At 42.0% G+C, this 19,776-nt stretch overlaps 1 protein-coding gene across 1 annotated transcript in view; it reads right to left on the bottom strand.

The window, feature by feature from the left end:
• L3MBTL4 (L3MBTL histone methyl-lysine binding protein 4) overlaps positions 1-19,776 on the bottom strand; it is a 319,099-nt gene that overhangs the window by 88,024 nt on the left and 211,299 nt on the right. Inside the window, exon 14 of the mRNA XM_055080549.1 lies at positions 10,271-10,444. Within this exon, the coding sequence (XP_054936524.1) occupies positions 10,271-10,444 (174 nt within the window). The remainder of the gene's footprint in view (positions 1-10,270; positions 10,445-19,776) is intronic.

The raw sequence follows: 19,776 nt of genomic DNA, 5'->3' as shown, positions 1-19,776 counted from the left end.
TTGCAGGAATGGAGGGTTTCCTGAGTGTCTACAGATGGCCTGGAGCTGGAGATTGTTGACACAGGGAGGGGAGAGAACGGGGAGGACAGCAGTGTTCCCGGGGGCCGGAGGGAGGGTGCGGCTCTGTGCAGGTTGGTCGGGAGGAGGCTGGGGATGCAGCCGGGTCTGTCCTGAAAGGATGGGGACGTGGGTGACCGATGGGGCCACGAAGGTCTAGGGAATGAGGGTGGGAGGAAAGCAGGAGCGGCACCGACCAAGCATGAGTGAAATGGAAGGGAGAGCATCTGGGGACACGAATAAGCCAGTCAACTGATGGGGCTGAAGCATCTGCACTGTGCGAGGAAAGGAAGGACCAGAGGTGGGGCTAAAGGAATTGGCTAGAGTGGAGCTGGGGAAGCCTGGCACGCTGCTCTCAAGCACTTGGGCTTTATCTTGATGGCAGTGAAAGAAGCCACCGCAGCACTGGCCTTGGGAGAATCTACTGCACATGGTCAGAAATGTCTGGAGGTGATCAGGCCAGTCATGTGCTGAAGATTAATATTTCTTTGCATTTTAGCCGAAAAGGTAATACCACTAAAATCTCAGCTCTAACCATTTCACCAATTCTTCTTAAAGCCCAGCCTCCACCTTCTATGTAGTCATAATAGCTCCAGCATCTAAACAACCTTCAAAACCTTTTGTTAATAGAATCGCTATTGCTGCAGCAAGTGTCAAGCTACCCGGCTCTCTGTCTGTCTGTGATTCATTTTAGAGGAGTGCACGTGACTATCAGTGCTTGTGTTAAAGACATGCCAAGCCCATCCCATTGTTTTTACTATCTTTACTATCCGTTGGTCTTTACTATCTGTTGTTTTTCCAAATGACTTGCCTTTTCCTTAGGATTTTGCTACTTCCTTGAAAAAAGGAGATGCATGTTCTCTGACCCTCCTTCTATGCTTCCACTACTTTTAATGAGGCAAATCAGTGGCTACTGCTTTGTGCTCAATAAATGCTAGGCCTGAACCAGATGCCTAACACGAAGGAGGTAATAGTAATCTTATATGTGTGTGTTGAAAAAGACAGAGAGGTTAAGTAGCTTGCCCAAAGTCACACAGCAAGTAGAAGAGCAAGAACTTGAATTTAACTCACGTTAGTCTACATGTAAATAAACACCTTCTAGAACATGAGTTGGAAAACTACAGTCCACGAGGCAAATCCTGCCGTAGCCTGTTTTCATAAATGAAGTTTTATTAGAACACAGGTATGCTCATCGGTTTACTTACTGTGTATGGCTGCTTTCATGCTACAACGGTCAAGTTGAACAACTGTAGCAGAGATCTTACAGCCAGCAGAGCCTAAAATACTCACTATCCGGCCCTTTACAGAAAAGGTTTGCTGACTCCTGTTCTATAAGGAAAAGGTCTCTGAGACCAAAAATATACACACAATCTGTGATTGTTTCACATGGCTATTTTTTCCCAAAACTGCCCTAACAATTGTATTTAGGTACAACTTATAATGGGACTTGGAAAGCAAATATTGGGCTCCAACTGCTTTTTATTTTTAGACAAATTGTCCAAGTCCAGCCAACATTTCTTTGAGCTTTTCCTACCTGGAGGTGTCACATTTGGCCGAGGTGGTGTCTGTCACCAAGAGACATAATCTATCTGAGGATACAGGTGTGTCCACTGCCTACCTTCACACAGAGCAGACTGAGAGAAGGGCCGCAAGGAAGAGATGAAGAAACCACGATGGAGTCACAAAGTAAGAGGGGGTTTTCTGCTTTAAAGGCCCGAGAGGTTAGAGAACACCTTCAGGAGGACATGAGCTTGAACCAGGCCTCGAAGCAAGTTTTACTGAGTGAAGTGCAGAGAGGGGCTCTGCAAAGGCACAGACACGTGGAGGGTGGGAGTGAGAAGAATCAGTAGTGGGGTTGGAGGGTGATGAGCTGGGGTGCAGGCTGCGGGCAGGTTACGAGTACTGCACACACTTTCTATGTGCATCCACACCTATGTGCTCTTGTGTGTAAGGACGTGGGTAAATGTGACCTTATTTACAGTAAAGCAAATAGATCAAGGACCTGCAAGACTCCACCAACAGAAAGAAGAATTCATAGGATATGTTTAGTTTGTCAATAAAAGGTAATTAAACTTTAAAGAATACTGCATTATAAAGCATAAATAAACGATATGCATACATGTGAAAATGTTTACCACAGCATTATTTATAAGAGGAAAAATACTGGAAACAACCTAAATACCTGTCAATAGGGGAATGAGTTGAATAAGTTCGTCCACACTACGGAATATGATACAGTTATTAAAATAGTGCATTGAATCCACTTGTGTTGATATGGCAAATTATTCATGACAGGTTGTCAAATAAATAAGACATATTTTTAAGCTAATATCTTTTATTGTCAGACTTTCTTTGAGCCAACAATTAATGTTTTCACATGGCTTTCCATAAGGAAGAAGGCAAATTTGCTTTTTCTTTGTGGGTAGACTTAGTTGCTTAGGTCTTTATAACTTTTCCATATAAAAATAAAAGGCCAAGACCAGAGTATTTTTCTTCTGGTCATAAATGCTGACTTATTTACAGGTGCTTTGCTCAGAACTCCATTATAAACTTGGGATAAAATATGTGTGTATGTTATTAAAGCCTCAGCGTTGAATGTCTGGGTGCTTTAAAGGTTTGCTCCTGTGTTAAACTTTCAGGAACACAGCATCCTTCCTCCGTGTTCAACAGGGTTATATTACAAGCTGTCCAGAGTGATACAAGCTAACCTTCAAAGAAACATTAACAAAAAATGAATGTAATTTAAAAAAAAGAGTGACAGCCATAAAAAGAAACAAAATTGAGTTATTTGTAGTGAGGTGGATGGACCTAGAATCTGTCGTACAGAGTGAAGTAAGCCAGAAAGAGAAAAACAAATACCGTATGCTAACACATATATATGTAATCTAAAAAAAAAAAAATGGCTCTGAGAACCTAGGGTCAGGACAGGAATAAAGATGCAGACATAGAGAATGGACTTGAGGACACAGGGAGGGGGAAGGGTAAGCTGGGACGAAATGAGAGAGTGGCATGGACATATATACACTACCAAATGTAAAATAGACAGCTAGTGGGCAGCAGCTGCATAGCACAGGGAGATCAGCTCCATGCTTTGTGACCACCTAGAGGGGTGGGTGGGAGGGAGATACAAAAGGGAGGGGATATGGGATATACGTAGGCAAATAGCTGATTCACTTTGTTATACAGCAGAAACTAACACAACAATGTAGAGCAATTATACTCCAATAAAGATGTTAAAAAAAAAAAGAGTCAATGTGTATCTGCATATCTGTATGTATACGTAAACAGAAAAAGCGTAGAAAAGAACATGAAAATCTATTCACACAAGTAACCTCGGGATGCAGCATTAGAGCTAAGGAGTGGACAGTGAGAAATTATTATTCTTAAAAACTTCTATATTACCTGAATTATTGCAGTGGGAATTTTATCATATTTTTATAAGACTACAAGTTATGCTGTTTGATAGGAAAACACCTGAGTATTAATAACGTTTTTAACTTTTATTTTTTCTTACTGATCTATATTTTCTAATTTTCCTATAATATACAAGCATTGCTTTAGTTATAAGAAAAAACTGACATTGAATGTCACAACTTTACTATTTACAATAAATAGGAAATAATTATTTTAAAGCCAGAAGAAGTATGTGGATGAGAAAAAAACGCCCGCTGTTGCTTAGGCAACGAAGTTTTGTTTTTCTGGGGATTGGGAACACCAATATTTCCCTGACGGAAGAAACCACAGACACTTTAGCACACACTGTTCTCAGCATTTAATTACTAAGGGCCCGAGCCAAGGCAGGATTCCAGAAATCCAGAGATCCACAATAAATCATAAAATGCCTCATGAAAATCAGCACAGAGGGATATTTTTAAAGATCTTTCTAAGGCATACATTGGTTATTTTATCACATTTTAGCAAGACTATAAATTTGTTTAGAAACACAAGACTACAATGTAGGTGCCAGAGGCACAGAGGCAAGTGGAATCCAGGAGGCCAGGTCCTTTCATCGCATCACAGCTTCCGTCTACACCCCTGAGCTGATCTGACAGGCTGGTTTCGGTTTCAACTTGCAAAACAGTCAACAGAACGCTTTAACTTGTCTTAATGGCCTGGATCTGCCTATGGTCTCCAGGAATTTAAGGTGGGTAACTGCTGAGACCAAGGTCCCCTTTCACTCCTTGTCAGTTACCACAGTCTGTGAGTCTCTCTTCCATTTAGTTTACCTTTGTTTTCCCTCCTCCGTCTCCTCTCCCTGAAAATACGCTCCCCACGGGGATGGGAGTGGTTGTTCCCCTCCTGATCCCTGACCCCTAAGGCACCCCTGGGCCACAGCAGACGCTCCGCACGTACCCGCTGGATGAAGAAACATCAGTGCCGTGAGTGACCCAGCTCAGTGCTTGGGCTGCAGGGACGAGCCGTCCTGCCTGAGTTCGGATCCTCATCCCGCCACTTACCAGCGTGGGTTTTCTTACCACTAAGTGAAAGCTTAATGAGAACAAGGATTTTAGTCTGTTTTCTTAACTGCTGTATCACTGGAGTTTGGAACAGTGCCTTTCTAAGGGTTTGTTCAATGGATAAATGATGAATAAATGAACGGCTATGGTCCGGATCCTGAATTCAGGGAGGTACGTGTTGTTCGGGTATTTATAACGGCATAAACCAGCTCTGTTCTGACCTCACTCTGCGAGAGGAGGAGGGATGGCAAGCAGAGCAGTGACCCGGGGTCAGAGGGCTCGGGGCTGCCACTAATGACAGTGTCCATAAGGGACTAAATTCTTGACTTTCACATCCTTGTGTCTCTGTTGCAGAAGCTGGACGAGATAACCTTCTGAGTCCTTTCCCACTGTAAAGCTCCAGGATCGTCACACTCGGCTGGAGGTCCCTCAGAGTCCAGCTGGAAGTATGGAGTGGGAGGGGGCTGTCCGGACGGCCGGGGGCTTCCTGTCCAACCGCAGTCCTCCGCAGACCCCGAGGACCCTGGGTGTCTCGGTGTTTTGATCACTGCTCACTTGATTAAGGGGTTTACTTCAGTTCCGAATAAATAAACAAAGGGCTAAATTTCTGTTTGGTGCAAAGATGTGTGCTACAGACACAACTAGAACCAGTCCAACTGCAAGACTTTAAGATCAACGAGTTTTATAAAAATGGAAGAAAGATATGGAATTATTAGTTCAAGAGTTTCTACTATGTTCCAGGCCCAGTCATACATCTCTATCTATCTGCATCTATACAAACCTAAGCCTCGGATATTGTATTCATTTTACAGGTAAAGACATTGAGACTGTTATGGGAAAACAAATGTATGTACCTGAATCAGTCAACTACGATTCACTAAGAACTATAATGCGAACAGTGGTGAAGGAAAAATGCAAGCATAATAAAAACTGCTTCTCACTCCTCAGCAGCCTCCAATCTTTTTGAGAAAATAAGGCACGTGTGCGAAACAAGTATCAAAAAGGCTCAAGGAGACACAAAGCGTGGAGCAGACCCAGAGCCCAAGGAAGGGGCCTCGCTCTCATCCGATCCACACCCCAGGGCCCAGCAGAGTCCTGGCACCGCGCGGGTGCTCAACATCTACTTGATCTGTCAAGTACCGGCTGAGAGTCAGGCGCTGAACTAGACAGGAAAAATACACAGATGTGTAAAACACCGTCTCTAAGGTCAAGAAGCTCACACGGGCTGAACTGCTGTGGAAAGTTTCAAGACAGAGATGAGCCTTGGAGAAGGGAACACGCAGCAGCAGTAAAGGAGGCAGGAAGAATGGGAACAAAGGCACCCGCGCGGGAAGAAGAACACGACTGCGAATGGTGACAGGGCGTGAGTGGGCGCCGGGAGTCCTGGCCCCCGAGAGCAGAGAATTTACGTGGGAAGAGCAAAGGCTGATGGACTCAAGGAAACCTCTTTAAGGACTTGGAAGGTTCATACACGGAACAACCAGCTAACACTGGTTAAATTCTGAGAACGGACCTCACAGAAGGTAATCTCAGTCGTGAAAACAAACTAGTTGGTTCATAGCAGAGCAGTTTATTACGAGGATCATTAAGGAGCTACTCCACTGACTGCCAGTCTCTGTGATTACCATAATTTTTCCCAGCCATTTTTATTGTCAATATAGGCCTTTGGGAAGTACATAAAATGTATACTATGGCAGGCATTAGGAAAAACAAAGTGAGCTTTATTAGGCATTTTCTTAGGTTTTCTTAATAGCTGTGATTGAATATGACAACTCTTTTAACTAATGGTCCTGCCGACTGTGTAAATTAGAGGCAGAAGTTGTTATTAAAGAACACCCAGGTGGATGGGGAGGGGGCCTGGAAAAAATGTCCTACACAGGCCCGGGGAAGCCAGCTAACATAATACAGGGTGTGGGGGGCAGCTGCATTTCAAGTAATTTTCTTATGATGAAACTGTATAATGAGTATACTTTTATTCCCGCATTGCAGATCGAAGCCTGTAGTACCGATTACAAAGAAACGTGTTCAGGTGGAAGTCTCGCATTATACAGTATACATAAGAATAAACAGTTTGGAGCAAACATGGTTGAGATTCTTCCCCTTCAGTAGTTCTGTTTTCACAAAATAAGAAATAAATGCCTCACAAGATGACCCTGAGGATCCTGAAGAGCTGTAGAAAGTCTAAATATAAACCCAGCCAGGCGTTTTCAGAGCCCCCAACTGCCCTTCTTTTGCCAGCCTGATGCCGTTGAAAACATGTATAGGATTTAGGGTCGGGTAGTTCTGGACTCAGACCCCACCTTTTCTACTAATTATCTGTGTGGTCCTGCACACTTTGCCTAACCTCTCTGAACCTTCAGGTGCCTACATTATAAAACCAGAGTCAGAATACTTTCCACGCACAGAGTTGTTGGCAGGATGAAATAAAATTCACAAGACCGTGTATATGAATTGTTCAGCACAATGCTTTGCAGCACAAGCTAATAAGTGTATGATATCAGTATTAGTATTATTGTTGATAAATCTCTTGTTACTATTATCAGTTTACCGAACTAAGAATATGCTGGATTTAACCAGAAGACCTATGTTCTGGATTAGCTACTAGTAAGAACCTCTACTTCTTCACCAATAAGTGACAATACTATATACACAACATATATATAGTTGTATATATGTATATACAACATATACAATATAATGACAATAATGTCTGTTTTGCCTAAATCACAAGGTTATGGGAAACTTTAAAGGTAATGTATCTGAAAACTATAAACTGTCAAACAAATTAAGGTATCCACCCTAGAGTATGTTCCCAGATGAAAGATGCTCAAGTGTTAAGGTCATCTGCCTCTGTTTAATGCACCATGAATATAATACTAATCACTCTACTAGCACCAACAAAGGGAATATATTTACAGCATACAGTTTTCCAGTAATGGCGACCTATTGTGAATCTGACTCTTTAAAATTATATTAACATGCAATCGTACTACTATGAAGATGAATCCTATAAACATTTAGTAGTATATAATCCACTCAAATTCATAACATGACCCTCTACTAAGAAAATGTGAACATAAATAGACTATTTCCACTACTAAGTCATGGAGACTTAAAATTTACTACTAATAACTCCCTCTCCAAAGATTAACCTGAGAATAAACATGCTGTTTAAAACTAAACACAAAACTGGCATGCAGGTAAGGAAAATACAAAATTCCCTAAACTTTTGGGCAGCATCTAATTGATTTTGGAAGAAGGTCAAGAGATAATTTTATATTTTGCACTGGAATTGCAAGAAGTCTGGAGATGCTAAGGTGACAGCGTTGCTTGTATAAGAAGTTAGAGCAGGCCTGTCCAGAGCTCGGTGACCATGGATGCACTGGACGCCAGAGGAAATTAAAACCCTGACTTTCACTAATTTCACCCTCTTGTCTATCCTTGGACACGTGCCAACTATAAATTATTCTTCCTCAGCATGTAGAAGAGGAGAGATGGGATTTAAACACTCTCCTCCACTTGTACATGGCATCTTGTAATTTTAAGAGCAAAGGTTTGGGTTAGAGGAGAGGCAGCCTCAGGAGATTACCGCAAATAAACTGTGAAAAGAGTTGAAATAAATTTTGGCTGCTCATCATTAGCCTACATATTCTTCCTTGTCGATTTCCTTGTTCTCTTTTTTTTCCTTGAGCTGGCGTTCTGGACAGTGAACAGGGGGTCATGGGGATGGAAGCAGGTCAAAGCGAGCACTACTGCCAAGACCACCTGACCCGAACATCGTCTTGCTGTGATGACTGGTTTAAAAAAAAAGAGGACGGGCACTGGAGTGCAAGAATGGCTTTGGTCTTGGGATGGGAAAGAAAAAGAAGGCTTAACAATTCGAGACGCGGACCGTGAGACTCCCCCTCCTCCGCGCAGCCGCTCACACAGCTCTGTGCATTCATGAAACAGGATCTGACAGAATAGGATCATGTGTAATTTTTCTGCTTGGTTATCAGCTAACATTCTCTGTTCTTCTATCTGTAGTAATTATGATTATTTGACACATTTCAGGGCAAAAACCCTTCAAATCGGCAAAGCACACAACAATGTATTGAAAGGCGAGCTAGGGACCGGGGAGCCGTACACCTGTGCTGAAGAGAAAGACCGGGCTCACCTCTGAGAGAACACGACGGAGTCATCGTTTTTTAAAGCAGTTCAAAGAGCTGTTTATTCTCTCTGACTTTTGACATTGAGGATGAATGTCTAAAATGTTTACAAGAGAGGCTGAGTTTTTATGTGTGTGTGTGGGGGGAAGATAACAGAACAAAAAGAGTAACAGCAAATGGATGCACTGGCCTCTGGAATAAACAAGCGCTGTTCCCTGGAAAACAGTTTTTTTTAAAAAAAGAAACAACTCCCTCAACTAGGAAATGGAAAAGCTGTTCGAGCTCTCAGCCACTTGAAGTTGTAAACGGTGTGGGTGTGAAAAGCAGCAAAGAAAAACTAGACTCCGTACAGTTCCGCCAAGAGGAGTGGGTGTACAGCAAAGGAGAAAATGCAGGATAACATGCGGCAGAGGAGCTGCGCGGTACCCGGAGGAAGAGGATGGGGCGCGCGCTGCGGAGGGTGACAGGCGGCCCCGTGCACAGCGACCACGCTCAAAATCAGCTGCTTAACGAAAACGCAACGTCACCTAGAGGCTCTATAAAAAGAACAAAATGCACAGTCCAGGATGTAAACGCCACGTGAAAAGTGTGTCCTAGGAGCCAAACTCTCCCAGTGAACAGACCTTGGCAGTAAAGGAGCATCCACGCTGGGACTGAAGGGTGAAAGGGCAGAAAGGGGTTCCTAGCAAGCCCGCTCCCGCAGAGAGGCACGCACCTTCCTCTCCCACGTGCTGAACGGGATGGGCAGGGCTGGGTGAGGGCTGCGGGGGGCCGAGGGGGTGGGTGATGGTGGTCCGGAGAACCGGCAGCCTCTCCCGTAGCAGCTCCTCCAAAGCTCAACCTTGAACGCCAGCACCTTCTACCTGCAGCGGGGCCTGAGAAACACCCACTTCTCACCTCTGCCGAGCCTTTCATGGCTCCATCTCTGTCTGGTCTCTAGTTGTTTACTTGTAATTAGATTCTCCTGTGTTTATAATTCCCAGCATGGAGGATGAAACTTTTATCTTAAAATGTTATTTATTTACTCATTTAGGTTAAAAAAGAGCAAGTAAGGTTGCATCTGTAGCTTCTTAGAAAATGATTATAAGTAAATAAAAATTGAGAACTGATCCTCAAAGTCATAAGTTTACACTTAGGAACAAAAGGATGATGTGTCATCGATAAATCAAAACAGGAACTATTCAGAGTAAGGAAATCGTATCTGAGGGACTTTGGGATTAAAGATGACAAGTACCAGGTGAGCGAGGGGATCCTGATGGGACCAAGAGGATGTGAACACTGGGCCACGTGCCCAGAGAGATGCCACCTGTGAGATGACTCCAGAGATACAGGGAGTCTTACAGAATTTACACGTGAGATTTGCTTTCTGTTGCCTACATGTAATATCTACACTTAGAGGTAAATTCAAATTTTTGAGGATGAAGTAAGAAAAAATATTTTTAGAATAAATGTCAAGGCTTAGATGAATTCTGTGAGCCAGTGAACACAATAATCTACAGAATAAAGAAAGATTTTGAAGAAACACAAGAAACTATTATTACCAACAAATTTGTTCTTTTCTGTTCTACACGCTTTACTCTCTGGTTCACATTTTCAGAAGTTCCTTACCTGGACTGGCTGTTCACTTTTTCATGTTTTCCATTGAAGTTCAAACTACAGAGGTTTTTCGATTTTGAATGTACAGAGTCTGAGTCCACATTTGCCTGTGTTTGTTCTCGTAGACGATCGTGAAGCGTTGCCTCCTTTTTCAAGTTCATGTCCGAATACGGGCAGCCAAAGGCACTGGTTTGTATAAAAATGAGAGCACAGGCGTCAGTTTAGGGTGATACATCAGGGCTGTACTGTCATTGGAACAGACGTACATCCAATACTGAAAAGCTGAGTAGAGACATTCACCTTTCACTGAACACACTCAGGTTAAGTTTCTTTTCATATTGCCCTTTGTGAAGATCTCAGGTGCCAGACCACAGACACCGGTCAGCAGACATTACAGGTACAGTCATCAGCAATATGGTTTTCACAATCTAAAAAACTTAAAAATCTAAGGGACTTCCCTGGTGGTCCAGTGGTTAAGACTCCATGCTTCCAAAGCAGAGGGCTTGGGTTTGATCCCTGGTCAGGGAACTAAGATCCCATATGCCGTGAGGCCGAAAAAAAAAAAAAAAAAAAAAAAAAACTTAAAAATCTAAGAATAACCTAAAGATGTACATCCAACAGAGCAACGAAAATGTCATGTAAACACCTAACTCAGTTTGTATCCTCCAATATTCAAGTCCTAATTTGACTACCTGTATCACAAAATACTATGGGGTAACTAAACATCTTTACCAGTATCAGAGAATATCATGCTTTTACTTCTTATCATTCATGTATCCAGAAATAGTGTATCTGGATGACTGCTTCATCCTCCTGAAACCAGCTAGGAAGTTTTGTGTTTGAACGTGAAGGGCCAGTTGTGGGTGAAAGAGGAGAGACCACAGTCAAGGCTGAATCCTGACTCCAGGATGTGTTAAGAGGCTGACAGCAGGCTCAGGGCAGAGGCTCTGGCCCCTGCCACAGGTGATCGGTTGTCTCCGGTAGATTTCTGTGCCCACGTTCCTGTCCCCAGAGGCCCCCAATCTCTATGCTGCTGGGAACGAGGCAGATGCTGTCAGGGGCCGACCAGGCAGGATGGTGCCCCGCCCACAACCCTGAGGGAGCTGGTCCACCGAGCTCCAGTTCCCCTCCAGTGAAATGGGAAAATCAGATCCAGCTCCTACGGGCTGTTGTGACCACGAGGAAACACACACACACACACACACACACACACACACACACACACACACACACACACACACTAGTGGTAGCTGCTCTCATTATGACAGTGCTGTCATCCTTTACATTTGGGGAGCACAGACTCAGATGCACCAGTATCTTGGCAGTTGGCTCTTTTTTTTAGGAATTCACTTCCTGCTTACTATAAATCTGCTGGTATACGGTGCATAATAAATCCTTTCTGACATGTGAAAATTTGCTTTTGCTATTTTAAACTCATGATAAAATCAGGGAGCAATGCAGTTTTCCTCTGTTTTACAGTAGATTGAGTTTTCCAGGGAGCACTTATACACAGTCTAACCTCAGAGGACTTTAGTACCAACCTGTATCTAGAATGGGCCTTCTGGACTTTGGGATGGGGTGGTTCTGATAACACCAGCCTCGCCCAACATGCCAGGGTGGATCTGTACTTTGCCAGACAGGGGTGCCCCTGTGGATGCATGTTCTGTAGTTAATATTAATTGGCATTATTTCTTAGTTTATTCCGTTATTGATTCAACAACCCACTAACTGAGCATGTGCTACATGCTAAGCACTTTGGAGAATATAAATCTAGTGAATAAGTTGGGATATATACCAATAAATACAATTTATAATAATAACAAAAGCTACCCCTATTGAGTGTTTACATGGACCCATTGCAATACAAGGTGTTTTACATATATTATCTCTAATATTTAGTACTAAATACCCAAAGATGGTATTGACATATTTTTTTCTAGGTTAGAAAACAGGCTCACACAGGATAAGCAATTTCCCAAAGTTACCTGGTACCTTCTTGGGAAACCCCAAAATAAATCACTTAATTATTAGCATCAATCACGTGGGCAGAAGTGGGAAAACATTTTTAGCACCATCAAAAAAAAAGGAATGTAATTTTTGTGCAAAGTGTAGCCAAGGCAAGCATTCACAGGGAAAGCAGTACAGGGTTTGCCACGGTTAATGTCTAGGGGAAAATAAGTCAGTCCATGCTGGGTCCTGGGTGAGAAATGCAGAGGTGATAAAGCAGTTTCCAGCAGGACCAACTGGTTTAGGCTGCAGCATATGATATTGAAGGGAGATTTCTAGAAAGAACTTTCCGCAGATGAAAATTGAAAGGCATTAGGCTAACCTAAGGGAGATGGGGAAATGTTTATTTTAAGCACAGCTGAGTTTCCATGAAGACACTGTCACTCAGAAGCTTTGCTATCCATCTAATACATACTCCCAATTTGAGATTTTTTAATGATCATTACGGTCATGAATTTTCTCAATTTCATGTAATTACCCCACAGGACTAGTGCTGCGTGACACTCATGCTGTCTCTTCCTCAGGCTTATCTATCCAGTATTGTAGAAGCTACCATTCATCCTCTTGCTGAGTACTTGCTTAAGTTGAGAGAAATTTTGTTTCCCTCAATCTTCATTCATTAATCAATCTTTTTACTCATTTAAACATTCATTTATTTCCTAATCCCATTCTAGCTCTTCTTTGTCTCTCGGGTACTCAGGCATGCAAAACTAAATGCAATGCCTCGGGGCATCAGTAGAATGGAATATTTCTCGATTGTGGGAGGCGACGCATATGAGAAAGTATCTCAGGATTATACAGATCAGAAAAAAGCATGAAGTTCAAAAGAATGTACTGGGTTGGCTAAAAAGTTCGTTCCAGTTTTTCCGTAACATCCCAAACGAACTTTTTGGCCCACCCAATATTAAATGACAAAAACATATTTTGCAGAAGATGCTGGTGGAGAACCTGAAAGAAGATAATGATGGGAGACAAAGGAAGGTACGAAAGGAACGGGATGAGGGGGCTTTCGGTTGCATTGTCTGCACCATTTTCAACCTGGGCTCTGCTGTGAACAAGCTTCTGGATTACAACACTGTGCTTACTTGCGTTCAACGCAGAGAAATATTTATGTTAAAGAGATGACATCCCAAATGTCAGCCTGCCCTCCTGCACATGTAGACCCTTACTCATGCATGTGTGTGTGTGTGTGTGTGTGTGTGTGTGTGTGTGCGCGTTTGGAAGAACATACATGACTGCATAAATCTGTACACACAGGAAAAATCTGATTGAAGTGGTTGTCCTAGGTGTGATACAACTACTTAACGCTTACTTTTGATTTAGCCAAATACTGGGGGAAAAGGTTCTGAAGACACAGTCTTCTTAGAAAATTGCTGACATAAGCTGAACTTTCTACGACTTAAGGCTCTGTTGGTCAAGGTAAAATGATAGCTTCTGACGGATAGGGAGGTGGCATATTCAAATTTAAGCTCATAACGGACCAAGATAAGGAGGCATGAAAACTGCAGGCCAGGAGGGAAGGCCTGTGAGGGCGTCCTGGGGGAAGCGGGTTTCTTCTGATGGAGCAGACCAGCTCCCCATCCCTCCTTAATTCAACATGTGTTTGCTGTTGGCAGGAAAAGAAGGAAGAGATAGCAGGAACTATATAGTTTTTAAAAGTCAGAGACAGTAGAATATTGGGAATTTTATACAGTTCAACCAAATAATTTATAAAATATGTCAGGCCCAAGTTCATCAGCAAGACAGATGAATAGAGGGTGAATGCTAAATAAGCAAAAAACTGCTAGGCAGCTGCAGACAACATTTAAAAGAGATTTTTGGAGAGAGCTAAAAACTGAGATCCTAGTAGCCCTCTTGATAAACAGAAGGAAACATAAAAATGGCTGCCATTAAAAATACTAGTTTTACTTTTCAGAATATTTAAGTACAATTTTTAACATCTGAGGAGAAATAGAAAAATAAAACTGTATCAGTATATATTTTTTTCCTTAAAAACTGTCGTGCACTCCTCTTAGGAGCAGCGTCCTTGGCTGTTCCCCTGCTGGTTGTAATGGGGCAGGGGGCGGGGAGGGGGCGCTGGAGCAGCTGGCACTGAATCACGGCAGGTGGTGTCACGCCCGGGAGGGTCCTCAGCCTCTGAATTCTCCTTCCTTCCACAGCAGGGGCACCTGATTCCAGAGGTCGGTGCAGTTTCCTCATATTCTCAGGACCGGTCCTGATCCGAGGGACAGAGGCCCTACTTTCCTACTTGGTTCTTGCCGGGCCATCTCCCATTAGGAGGCCCTCTGCCTCCTAATCCCAACCTAGGCAGCCAGGCCCCCCGCCCCCCGCTTCCCCGCTACCAGCTGGCCAGTCGCCTATGTGCTTCTCCCCCTGAATTATTCTCTCCTACTGTGCTTTACCCACTGGCTGGGATCCCACCTTCATTTTGGATTCTTCCCGTGCAGTCGAATTCCAAGAGTCTAGAGAGCGCCTGCTGATTTCCAAACCCCTTGGACTCCGGATTCTGCTCATCCAACCATATGATCATCTTGTATCTATAATATTTTCATCTTCTCATACCCAAGCAGCAAGTGTGGTTCCTGCTTGTCTCTGACTACCTTGTTTTGCTGAACATAATGGGCCATGATGTGTCAAATCCTGGGAGACAGACAGTCTGGACCATGAGGTTATAACTAAGCTGTCACCACACACCTAACTGGTAGCTTCCCAAGCCCTGTGCAGCTACACCCTCAGGGTGGCCAGAGGGGCCTCAGGCACCAGAGTCCTTCCAGCCAGAGTGGCCTCCTCCAGACTCCGAACTCCCTCCCTTCCCAAGTACTGACTGGCATTTTCCCTCTGTGACATAACCGTTATAAGGGTAGGGAGGCATTACAAATTCAAGCAAAATGGCAAAGATGAAAGAGCCCCTTGGGTGCTGTGCTTCAAAACATAAATAAAAACACAGAGGTCAGCAATATTTCAGGAAGAGTGTCAGGTCGTTGACAACATTTTTGCTGATCCAGAAAAGTGAAGTCATCCGAAAAAGGCAAGTAGCTCCCAGGAGGAGCCCTGATCTAGGAATATGCCCTCACACAGCCCAGGAATTAGGGATGTAGTTAAACTGTAAAGAGTTCCCTAATGCAACTAAGCCACCCCTCCCGGAAGCCCACTGCCTTTTGTATTTTAGTCTCAATTATTTTACTATCCAGTTATATTTTCTTTCTAAGACCTCGATAAGACAACATATCTGAGCTGGGAGGTTACATGCTAAAGTCTCTTTGCTTAGGTTCAAAAGATAAGAATTTACTTGTTGGAGTGAGTGGGGGCCTCGTATTGGGAAGCACTCCCGCAAGAGACTGTCTGAGGGGTTGGCCTCCCACAGCAAAGGCCGCAGGAAAGTCCTGGATGCTGCCCCTGCCAGAGGGTAAGGGGCTGAGACTCTCAGAGAAGGGGGTCAGCCAGGAAAGGGAAGGGAGCGAGATAAGTAAATGCTGCCTGCCTTGCAGCCTGGCCTTGGGCCCTGATGACACCAAGATCCCCAGCCCGCTGGCAGGTCCTACATCCTACCTGTCGCGTTAAGAGCAGCACCCACCTCCCACCCACGATGTTCCCTGGTGAACAGAAGACCATTTGTCCTCACTGCCATTTAACTTTAATATGTGGGTAGCTTAAACTTACACAGTATGTTAAATGAATATCTTTTATTTTTAAGAAAATATTGATTTCTTGGCCAATGGTATTGAAAGGCATGATAAACGCTGAAATGCAGGTTACTGAAATTATAGAATATCTGTAATACTTTCTATGGAAACTTTTAAAAGCTAACATAGGACTTAAACTGTTACCGATTTTACTTCTATGAGGATTGTGAGCAAGTATAAATGAGAGATATATATATACAGAGACAGAGAGAGAGAGAGAGACCAGGGATATAGACCAGGAAGGTTCCAAGAATACGTTATAATATCTACTGAGGATATAATGCAATTTCTATTACATTGTTCTCAAATACAGAGATGAGCCAAACCCAACTGGTATATGTAAGATTCTAAGGTCTGAGTCAATTCTCTTCAAATTCCTGAGGCTTTAAAATGTGTTTACCTGACCCCCGCCCCCACCAAAAAAAAAAAAGAAAAAAGTGAGTTTACCCAAGATATATTGAGTTTACCCAAGATATATTACCCAAGATATATCTCCTCTCACTTCTCATGTTACTGATGTCACAATCTACATCTTTTTATATTGTGTATCCATAACAAGTTTCTGTAGCTATAGTTATTGTTCACATCAGTGTGAACTGAATAAACCTGGGCTATCTTGTGCCTAAGCAGCATATCAGTTTCTAAAGAAATAAGTCATAAAACTGTTCAAGCATACAACTTAAAAAAAAAAGACTGAATATCTCAATCATCACAGAACTTGCTCTCAAAATCTTTCCTCCTAGGAGCTGCCTCTGTCCTTACAGAAATAAACACCTGCTCCTTTTTGCTTCCTGGAATCTCTACTCATCATCCAGATGAAACAACAAAGGCCCAGCTGCAGAGGTGGAGAACCAGCCCCCTCCTGGAGAGGACTTAGCCCCCATCACAACCTAGCCTACTGGGATCCTGATATGGTATTTGGAATATTCGCAGATTTTAAACTGATAAAGACTAGAGTACATCCCAAGGTTATGAACCCTGTTGGTGTATACAGAAATAGATAAAAATTAAATGCAATCTACACTTATTTTTGTTTCATTAGAGATATGAGCTTACTCATTTCATTAATGTCAGTTCTAATACCAAAGAGTCAGATCCAACATATGACATTTACTTGGTATGCATTAGGAGATATCCTTTGATTGTGTGCAAAAATGTTATCTGAACTGTTCTGTTGTAATTAATATTTTCAGTAAACTACACAGGGAGGGAAAAATGCATCAAGAGTGAAGGTTAAAGTGTGTGTGTGTCTGTCTCTTTCCTCTAAAGTACTTTAGTGTATGGTTACTAGAAACTTCCAAGGTATAAACTATTCTCAAGGAATATGATCATATACTAAATTGCACACTAATGGCCTTTAAAATTTTATGCTGTAACCAGCTTAATGTACTAAGTAATTTGTATAATCTATACATGGAGAAGATGTGATAGAATCTACAGTTTAAAATTTCTAACAGAATATTATCAACATAGTTAACATTAAGCAGTAAATTAAATAGTAAAGTGATGAATATGCTACATTATTAATCCAATCAAAACAATTTCAAGTGATAAGTGTTTGTTTCCATTATTATGATGAGTGTTTCTGTTACTATCAGTTGTTTTTACCCTTTTAATTTTAATATTTTGGTTAAGTGGTATGAACATGTCAATATTATTTTTTTACAGCTTAAACTGTCAAATGCATTTTAAATTGGAATATTCTGGTTTGAAATACATTTAATTTCTGCAAAGGTCTTGAAAGTGTTTTTCCTCTTTTTATAAATATGCATTGTTTTAAAACAAAATTTCTCTTAGAAGTGAAAGTCTTTTTCAGGACAGTTGTCTGAGGAGCACCTGGAGAACAGTTCAACTCAAAAATGCTCCAAGCATAATTAAAAAAAAAATATCCATAAGTTAAAGGTATATATTTTGGCTATGGATCATAATGAAATAATCCCATCTTTTGGATGGCTTTAAATTCAATTTAAGTGAAACTGTATAAGTTATTTGGGCATGCGTGAAGATATGTTTACATATGTGTATATTTACATATACCCACATGCATCTAACCCTCATGTTAAATGCTAATATTGACTCAGTGTCAACAGGGCGTTCACATGTTTTCTTGAGATGTTCTCAAGTCACAACTCAGTCACCTTGACAAACCTATGAGCTAAGTTTAGGAGTGTAGTCTGTGTGATGGAAAAGGAAAACCAGCCTAGCCCACATCAGAGAACAAAGCATTCTTCCACCTAAGTCCTCCAAACTCTAACAGATACAAGAGGATTTGCCAGAGTCCTGCTGCACCCCGCACCCCCCGTAAGCGATGCATTAAGGAGTCTTTTGGACAATTACAGAGCATACATTTTGGATCGCTATTTGAAGAGGTGACCTTTTATCATTCCACAGTCTGCAAATAACACCTCTTCTGTAGGTTCAAATACATATAGGCAGGCTCCATATTGAAGATATTGTCAATTCTCTTCCCCCTAAATTAGTTAACACACCAAAGGCAAACGTCTACTGTAATTTAATGTGTGTAAAGCAATATCATCCTAATTAGAAATAAGAACAAACATTAGGAATCTCACTAAATCTTGAAGGGAGCTGTTTAAAAACTTGTGTGTTTTTATTTAAATAAACAACATTGAGATATTAAAGATTGGGGGCATCCATGTAACCGTGGATAAAGATGAACACTTATTTCTTTCAAGAAAATATGATTCCAATACTACTTTTCTGCCATAAGCTATTCTGAAATACTGCTTGAGTAATTTGTTTCAACTATTAGTTAGTGAGAATCAACACGTAGAATATTTTACATAAGATGACCAGACTAATCTAGATACATAAATTTTTTATTTCTACTAAATTTAGGCAGTAAAATTATTTAAAAATTTAAAGAGAGAATGCCATCAAAACACAGCTTGATTAGTCTAATATTCATAGTAATAGCTATAACAGACTATAGTTCTACAGTTTTTACTCTGTGCTGTACCCTGATTTAAGCTCTCTTTATATGTTAACTCTTTCAAGTCTCACAATATACCACAAAATAGGTACTATTATTATCTGCATTTTACAGATGAAGAAACGGAGGCACAGAGAGGTGAAGTTAAGTCATGCAAGGCCACAGAGCTAGGAAGTTGTAGAGATGGGGTTGAAACCCAGGCAGCCTCATGCCAGATCTAGGCTTTCAAATACTATGCCAAACCGCCTCTGGGATTAGACTTTTCTTTCTTTCTTTATTTAGTGCTGTGTTGGGTCTTTGTTGCTGCACGCGGGCTTTCTCTAGTTGCAGTGAGCGGGGGCTACTCTTCGTTGAGGTGCACGGGCTTCTCATTGCAGTGGCTTCTCTTGTTGCGGAGCACGGGCTCTAGGTGTGTGGGCTCAGTAGTTGTGGCACGCAGGCACTAGAGCGCAGGCTCAGCAGTTGTGGTGCACGAGCTTAGCTCCTCCACGGCATGTGGGATCTTCCCGGACCAGGGCTCGAACCTGTGTCTCCTGCATTGGCAGGTGGATTCTTAACCACTGCGCCACCAGGGAAGTCCCTAGACTTTTCTTTGAACACGTTAAACACAAATAAAAATGATGGAATACCTGACATCACCTTGTACGTGGTGGTTGCTTTGCCAAATGGATATTGATGATGTTAATAAATTTATATAACATCTTTGGCACTGTTGATTATACAAAAAAAAAGTAGGGAAATTAGAACACTTTTGAGAGAATTTAAGCTGTTTAGGTTTTTTTTTTTTTTCAATTTCATTCCAAAATTTACTGAGTTGCTGCAAGAATAGAACATGTGGTAAGAAAGGAATTCTTTAGAAACAAAGACACGTTCTC

This window comes from Physeter macrocephalus, chromosome 19 (assembly GCF_002837175.3).
Source record: "Physeter macrocephalus isolate SW-GA chromosome 19, ASM283717v5, whole genome shotgun sequence".
NCBI lineage: Eukaryota > Metazoa > Chordata > Mammalia > Artiodactyla > Physeteridae > Physeter > Physeter macrocephalus.
Note: the sequence above shows the minus strand (reverse complement) of the source record. Positions and strands in the feature narration are given on the sequence as shown.